General features: G+C 38.1%; 1 protein-coding gene across 1 annotated transcript; it reads right to left on the reverse strand.

The window, feature by feature from the left end:
* Nucleotides 1-8,119: 8,119 nt before the first annotated feature.
* Nucleotides 8,120-8,641, reverse strand: LOC149212111 (uncharacterized). The gene has a single exon (XM_089388561.1). It carries the CDS (start codon nucleotides 8,639-8,641, stop codon nucleotides 8,120-8,122), a length of 522 nt encoding a protein of 173 aa, XP_089244687.1.
* Nucleotides 8,642-8,946: the final 305 nt, after the last annotated feature.

The following is an 8,946-nucleotide window of genomic DNA, read 5'->3' on the forward strand; positions in this document are numbered from 1 at the left end:
GGATATTTCGATGGAGGCTACAAGGTTTTTCCAGAAGCAATACAAGCGGCGGCCAAATGAGATAAATGATGTCTTTTGGATGATTGAACAGGTACCTGTTATGTTTGATGAAGCCGCCAATGCAGAATTTTTCAAGCCCATCTCGGAAGAGGAGCTTCATGGAGTCATAAAAAAGTTTCAAAAGGACAAAAGTCCTGGGCCGGATGGTTGGCCGATCGAATTTTTCTCACATTTCTATGACTTGTTTAAAGACGATCTGCTGGGGATGGTGGATGCCTCCCGTATGTCGGGGAATATAAATAATGCCCTCACTGCTACATTCATAGCGCTTATCCCCAAAAAGGAGCAGTCTGAATCATTTGCGGATTACAGGCCAATTGCATTATGTAATATTCTCTTCAAAATCATTTCAAAGATTATTGCAGAGAGAATGAAACCGGTCCTCAACTCCTTCATTTCCAGGGATCAACATGCGTTTTTAAAACACAGGAATATTCTTGATGCAGTCGCCTCGACTCAGGAGTGTTTATTCTCTGTCTTAACAAAAAACATTGATGCTGCTATTCTAAAGGTCGATCTGGAAAAGGCTTATGACTGTGTGGATTGGGGGTTCCTTCGTATCCTCCTTGCAAAAATTGGTCTGAGGTCTCAAGGAATTAACTGGGTGATGGCCTGCGTTGAGAACGTTCAATACTCAGTCATCATAAATGGATCCCCTTCATCTTTCTTTCAGGCCGAGAGAGGACTGCGCCAAGGCTGTCCTCTCTCCCCTCTTCTCTTTATCCTAGTCATGAATTCTCTCAGCTCTCAGATCAACAAAGCAGTTGCTGATCATCGATGTGCTCCGATCAAGATCTGCAAGAATATTTTTCTTTCTCATAATCTGTTTGTTGATGACATTCTTACCTTTGCTATGCTCTGCAAATCAAGCTGGTTATGCCTCAATGGTATCTTTCAAAAGTTCCAATCCGCATCGGGCCTGGTCATCAACAAGGCCAAATCTATCTTGTATCACAACGACTCAAATATGGAGTTAGCGCTATGGATTGCAGCATTATTTGGTATTAATTTGGCATCAATTAAAGACGGCTTTAAATACTTGGGCTTTCTCCTCAAGCCAAAAGGGAATCGCAAACAAGATTGGTCTTGGCTGATTGACCGTTTCTATAAAAAAATTTCAAGATGGGAGATGCGATTCTTATCCCTGGGAGGCAGACTTATCCTGGTTCAATCTGTTCTTTCTCAACTTGCGGTTTACTGGGCTCACCTCTATTTTTTGCCTGCTTCTATTGTTAGAAAAATGGTCTCTTTATCTGCAAATTTTCTATGGGGTGGACGTTCTCATCTTTCCAAGATCCACTTAGTAAAGATGGAATCCATCTCTAGGCCGAAGAGATCCGGCGGATGGGGTCTCTTACACTTGCGGTCTTTTGGCAAGGCCCTCCTTTGCAATTCTCTCCATAGAGGCATCTGTGGAGAAGGCAAATGGAGTTCCATTATTAATCAAAAATACTTAAAAGGTAAGCCCTTGGTATATTGGTACAGGAAGAAGTCTCTTGGCTTGGAAAGGGGATCTGCTATCTGGCTCGGCTTCAGAAAGGTTCAGGACCTCTTCTTCGACTTTCTAAGATGGCGCATCTCTTCCGGCTCCAGCATCCTTATCGGCTTGGATTCAACGGTTTTTGGTTTGGAAACAATGCTCACTCCCGATCTCATTTCATTTCTGCATACAAGGGGTCACTTCACTTGGAATACATTGATTCTGTCTTGGTCCTCAACCTCGCCAATCTGGAAGGATGCAGAGGATCTTCGTCTGCCTCTCTCTCTGCGACAGATTTGGGAATCGGCGGTCAAGTATTTCTCTGATAAAGGTATAAAACAGACAGGGTACAAAGATGAATTGGTATGGTCAATGTCGAACTCATCTCAGCCAGTACGTGTAAAGGATTTATATGAAGCTGCTTTGACAAATCTACAGCCGCGACCCTCTCCTATCTTTCCAACGAAATTCTGGAAAGCATCCAGCCCGCTCAAGGCAATCTTATTTTCATGGCTGATTTTTTCCAATCGGAACCTCACATGGGAGGTCCTTCAACGAAAGGGATGGTCGGGTCCAGGCAGATGTGTTATGTGTCGTCAGGCTTCCGAAACTAATGTCCACATGTTTTTCAGTGTCCAGCATCGGCCCAAATCTGGTATGATCTCTCCGCATCTCATGGTTTTCCTCACCTGGTTTTCTCTTCTGTTCAGGAGGGATTCATGTGGTGGAGTGCCCAACGTCCAGAATGGAGATCTTTATTCATCATCACGTGTTGGTGTCTCTGGAAATGGAGGAATGCCTGCATCTTCCAGGATTCCAAGGCCCCTATTGCCTCTACGCTGGTTTATATATCTGCTATGCTTGGTCCGGCTTGACAATGTTGGCTCTTCTTCTCATGATTTCTTTTTTACAGGGTCTTCTTTCTTCTCACATGGATTTTTTCTGTGCTCCATGCGGAACTTTCTCCACCGGAACCTTCTCTCCTTTTCGGATGATTATCAAGGATATGTTTTGTTATTCTGGATATTCACATATGGATTTTGTTTCAGCACAATCATGTTATAGGCCCAGATTTTCTAGCATCCGCAGTCTACAGTTCTCAGCATCAGCAGGCCGAATGTTTTTGGCTTTATATGTACTTGCTCATTATATTTTCTTAATATAATATATCATGATTTTCTCTCTGAAAAAAAAAACCACAAGAGAATTTCAACGACCCTTCATAGGCTGACTGGACCGATTGACTCCCTGGAAGATATGCGTATGTCAGAGCAATATTATGTTCAAGTTAATATTTTCTCTAACGCGTGAAGTTCAAACAAAAAACGTTATTGCCACGCAATGAAAACGAAGATGAAAGTGAGCTTTGGAAATTGGCTTCCTTGCATCACGTTATGCTTTGCATGTAATGGAATGTGGATCATGGTAACCATTTCAATACAAAAAAACTATTTATAAATACAAAAATTTGATATAACAATATGTGATAAATCTAAATTTAAAATAAGTTTAATTTTATGAAAATGTTATCTCATAATATACCAGGGATATATTATTTAATATTATGTTATTTATTTTTACTATTTATTTAATTATTTAATATTATATTATGAAAACATTTCACTCCACATGTTGTAAAATGTATCACAACTTTAATTTCCATATGTGGGTATTGGAATGGATCTTTGTATTGATTATCTTCGAAGGCCTTAGCAGCATTGTTGATACATGTAGAAAACCCTGCCTATGCTCTACAACACTGGAGATGGTCGCCATTAGTGGAAATACTGTTATAACACTTCAAAGCTTTGGGATCTATTGGTTGTTTTACAGGCTAGAAAAATGCCTAAAATTGAGTATTCTGAGAAATATTACAATGATATCTATGAGTACAGGTCGAGGACATTTCTCATTTCAAGGCATTTTCAAGGTTTATGGATTTTTTATGTCGCATTGTAATATATATTGTCTAAATATGAAAACCAACCATGGTTAACCATGGTCAATAACCATGGTCACATTGTGACAAAGATTGTTTCATGGAACCAACCATGGTTAACCATGGTCAATAACCATGGTCACATTGTGACAAAGATTGTCTCATGGTCCAACGTCACACTGTGACAACCATGGTCATCCATGGTCAACCATGGTCCAACGTCGCATTGTAATAAAAATTGTCTCAATATGAAAATAAATAGTGGCTAATCATGGTCAACCAGGGTTCAATGTTACATTGTGACAAAGATTCTCTCAATATAAAAATCAATCATGGTCAACCATGGATCGACATCACATTGTGACAACGATTGTCCCAATATGAAACTCAACCATGGTCAACGATGCTCGACCATATTTGTTTTAGGCTTATAATATTTTAAATCATGATGTTATAATATTAAAGTTGGGTTTTAATGTTTATTTTAGATATTTATCTCATGGTTTATATCCCTTGGGTTTATAATATTAATCCCTTGAGTTTATGACAAAGATTTTCTCAATATGGAATTCAATCATGGTCAACCATTGTCAACCATGGTCAATCATGGTTAAAAATGGTCAAACATGGTTGACCATGTTCAATTATGGTATACCATGGTTGAGTGCCACATTGTGACAAATATTGTTTCAATATGAATATCAACAGTTTTCAACGTTGCATTATGAAAAATATTTTTTCAATATGAAAATCAACCATGGTCAATGATGGTCAATAACCATGGTCATATTGTGACAAAGATTGTATCATGGTCCAACATCACATTGTGACAACCATGGTCAACCAGGGTCCAACATCGCATTGTGACAAAGATTCTTTCAATATGGAAATCAATCATGGTCAACCACGGTCCAAAGCGGCATTGTGACAAAGATTGTCTCAATATGAAACTCAACCATGGTCGACCATGTTTGTTTTAGGGTTTATAATATTAATCTTTGGTTTAATACCTTGGGTTTACAATATTAATCCCTTGGGTTTAATATTATTCCCTTGAGTTTTTAGTATTAATCCTTGGGTTTATTAGTGCCTTGGGTTTATAATATTATTCCTTTGTGTTTATTAATCTGAGGGTTCATATTCCTAAGGTATAATGTTATTGATAGGGTTTACAATATTAATCATAGGGTTTAATATACATCCATTGGGTTTATATTCCTTTTGTTTTATAATATAAATCCTTTGGGTTTATTAATAACTTACATTTATAATATTAATCCCAAGGGTTTATAATATTAATAACTTGGGTTTTCAATATTAATCTCAAGGTTTTAATATTAATCACTTAGGTTTAGAATAATAACCCATTGGGTTTATTAGTCTTAGAGTTTATATTCCTATGGGTCATTATTAATACTAGGGTTCGTGGTGACAAAGATTGTCTCAATATGAATTTAACCCATTTTCAACATTTCATTATGACAAATATTTTCTGAATATGAAAATCAACCATGGTCAAAGATGGTCAATCATGGTCAACCATGGTCACATTGTGACAAATATTGTTTCATGGCCCAACGCCACATTGCGATAACCATGGTCATCCATGGTCAACCATGGTTCAATGTCATATTGTGACAAATATTGTCTCAATATAAAAATAAACCATGGTTAATCAAGGTCAACCAAGGTCCAATGTTGCATTGTGACAAAGATAATCTCAATATTGAAATGAATCATGGTCAACCATAGTCCAACATCGCGTTATGAAAAAAGATTGTCTCAATAAGAAACAAAACCATGGTCAACCATGTTTGTTTTAGGGTTTATAATATTGATATTAAGGTTAATATACCTTGGGTTTCAAATATCAATCCCTTGGTTTTTTAGTATTAATCCCTTGGGTATATAATTCCTTGGGCTTTTAATATTAGTACCTTGGGTTTACTAATCCCTTGGCCTTATCGAGGATGCTGGAGTGGGAGGGGTGATAGTTAAACTTGAAGAAAAGATAGAATTAAAGTTTGCATGGGAACTACATAATGCCACGAACAATCAAGCATAAGCTATTTCTCTTTGGCAGGGTCTGAGTATCAGCATCTCTAAGGGTATCAAGAACTAGATAATCATTGGTGATTTTATGACAGTAATCCAAAAATTCTATAGGCTCATCGAGAATGAGAACCTCCTCGAATATGAATCCTCCCCAATCATTATAAGGATAAATTATCTTTTGAAAATATTTGAAAATGTTAAAATGTTCCATATGTTGCGGGCTAACAACCATGTGGTGGATGCGCAAGCCAACGTCGGGGTGGCATTAGAGTAAGGCTCCTTACAAATTAACCACTCCATTGGAATATGTCATATCCCTTGATACAATATAAATATATCAGACTGGTGCAGTACAAGTAGGGTAGGGTCTACAATACATCAATTTGACAATTATTAAGGTTAGCATCCCGATGGCCTTATGCAGTGCGTTGGGAGCATGGGAGATTGGTAGGAAGTTATGGAACATGTTTGATAGCTAAAGTTTGAATGCCATGATCTGTGACAGGTGGGCATTTTGTCCTTGGTTATTTACGTGGAGATTTATTACAGTTCCATTCGTGGGTTGGGCAGGTACCATCACATTTCGCTCTAGGCTTGTTTCGGTGGTGGAGGGGATGGAGGGTAACATTTTCACCATGATGCAGAATCAATTCTCATTAATGAAAGAAAAGACGACAATGAATGTCGGGATGAACCAAGCTATTATTTATAGCAGCTGATTGCGGATGGTTAATCATAGGATCTTGTTAATTTTGGGAAGAATCGCCAAGAAAATGACATCTACTAGTAATGGAAGTGGTGGCAAAGTTGGGTCGGGTCGCAATGGGAATTTAAAGGACATGGTTTTTAGCTCCTGTAAGCACGTGATAAAGGATATTGTAAAAGAAATTAATGAGAATATGCCGATTCTGTATGCCCATTTGTCAGATCTTGGTAAAGACATGGAATTAGTACAGAAAAATATGGAAAGTTTATGTACAGGCATGATGAGCATGGGTCACAAGGTGGATAACATCGAAGTCAAAGTCGAGACAACCACAGTCGGGGTGTTGAAAGCAGTCTTTGGATTTAGGGACAAATATTTCCCTCAAGCTGAAGGTGTTGCCGGCACTGCAACATCTGGACCCTAGGGTTGGCGACGTAGAAGAACTAGTCATGACTGCAGATGAGGCCTTAGGAGAAATCAAACATGGTAGCAACAGGTCGGAGTTTCCTTTCTAAGTTATATATATTTTTTGTTGGTCAATGGAGTATGGGGGAGTCTTTTGGAAGGTCTATAGTAGAAGCTATGTTCAAATCTTGTATGTAAATAATGCTGGTATCAATAGGGTCCTTCTTCAGGGTAAAATGATGAACATTTCATAGAGCCTGCTCTCCAAGACAATAGGATCCTTCTTCAGGGTAAAATGATGAACATTTCATAGACCCTGCTCTCCAAGATTGTATGGGACCTGACCTATTTCCAGTTTATCGAATGAAAAAGCTACCCGTTCTATTTATAAAAAAAAATCCCTTGGTCTTATAGTATTAATCCTTAGATTTATAATATTAATGTTAGGGTTTAATATTTATTTTATGGTTTATAATATTTATCTTAGGGTTTATATACCTTGGGTTAATAATTTTAATCTCTTGCAAAAAAATTTTCAATATGGAAATCAATCCTGGTCAATTGGGTCAGGTCAATCCCTCTTGCCGTTAGTAACACGACGACCGAGAAAATCAAAAGGATATTTCGCTTCTAATACCTGTCACGAGTCTACTTCATTGCTCGGGATTTTGCAACTTCGTTGCTTGGGCTTCTAGAACTTCTGCATGAATGTTCTCACTTTTCAACTTTTGTGAATTTGTGTAAGCTGTAGAGCAGAAATGGAGGATCTGTTGGATGTTATCAATGTACAGGTGGTGGAGGCATCGGATTTATTGATCATAGACTGGAGTCATAGCAACGATCCTTACGTTATCATCACGCTTAGTAAACAAGTCTGCAATTTGTCAACCGAATCTCCAATACCTTTTGTATTAGTATTTACCTTTCATTTACCTACACAGATAATAACTCTAATTCAGCCTTGATGCTCAAGCGCTTTTGATCAGGAAAAGGATTTTCGCTTTGCTACTAGCTAACCCTAACGAATGCCTCTTTTTTTCTTCTGTTTCCAAAAGCAACAAGCTTCCGTTAAAGAAAGGAGCCGTAACCCAACCTGGGAGGAATAGCTGATATTCAATATAATGAATAATTTTCCAAATTATCATTGCTCACTCATTGCGGTATCTATTTTAAATCTCAAGCTAATTCTTCTTTGTGTGGTTTAGATAATTTTTTTTCTAACAGGAAAAAAATCATCATAAATTTATATTAAGAAAATATAAAGATCTGCATTACATAACAAGATTTGAGGGCAAAAGAAAGCCTCGATGCTGATATTAAATATAGGGACAGATTTTCAGGATCATCCAAAACTATGACATATACATAACCTGCATTATCCCATCATGATTCAAAATCATTCTACCGCAGAAGAGACATAAACTGCAAAAGATTGCATGATAAAACACATTCATAGAGAGCTTGCGGCAGAGAGTCACATTCCATTAATGCTGAAATCCTGTATGAGGAAAGAGATACCATCAAGCATGACTGATAATGAGCACAGACCAGGCTGCATGCTAAGACCATCCTTTGAGAGGATATCAGCCTGAGCATTCCAGGGTCGGGGAATACGCTGAAAAGTAATCTGGTTAATTAAGTTCCGAAAGACGCTGATGCGGCTTAACCATCCGAGGAGATGAGGACAGTTTATAAGACCCAGACCATTAACGTGATCAATGAGCGATTTTGAGTCTCCAAGGATTGATATAGACTGAATGCCCAAGAAGACACAGAATGAAAGCAACCCCGAGAGAGCCCTAGCCTCCGCCAGAGATTTCGAGCCAAAACCGCCATGCCAAGATAAAGAATAGTGAAAGCTGTCACTTATAACGATGACAACCCCACAGCCACAACTATGGTTGCATTCAGCTCCATCAAAGAACACGGCAGGGGTCTGATAGGAAAAGCTTCCCAGCTCCTTTTTGCAGGCTTCTTTTTGCTGAAAGAAACACATCTCTAAAGAATTTTGAAGTTTATGAAAATTAAGCTATATTTTCCAGGTATTAGACTATTTTACCCTAGATAATTTGGAAGAAAACTTAAGCGTGATAATCTGAATGAATCATTGGTTAGGATTTTGCAGCAAGTGTAGGATACGGATAGATTACCAAAACTCAAATGATGACCTCATGGGAGTAGCTAAAATTGGCATGATGCCTCTTCTTCAAGAATTACATCCCATGGAAAATGGAAAGAAAGTGGTGACTAAATCCACTAATAACTCCCTCGCTAAAGATAGCTATATTGTTGATGCAAAGG

This window comes from Pinus tabuliformis, chromosome 1_1, assembly GCF_031772625.1.
Source record: "Pinus tabuliformis cultivar Carrire ecotype Pingquan chromosome 1_1, CPIR1, whole genome shotgun sequence".
Taxonomy (NCBI): Eukaryota; Viridiplantae; Streptophyta; class Pinopsida; order Pinales; family Pinaceae; genus Pinus; species Pinus tabuliformis.

Bases quoted from the DNA above. Each gene is read 5' to 3' on its own strand.
- LOC149212111 (XM_089388561.1), bottom strand. From the start codon at position 8,641: ATGTGTTTCTTTCAGCAAAAAGAAGCCTGCAAAAAGGAGCTGGGAAGC.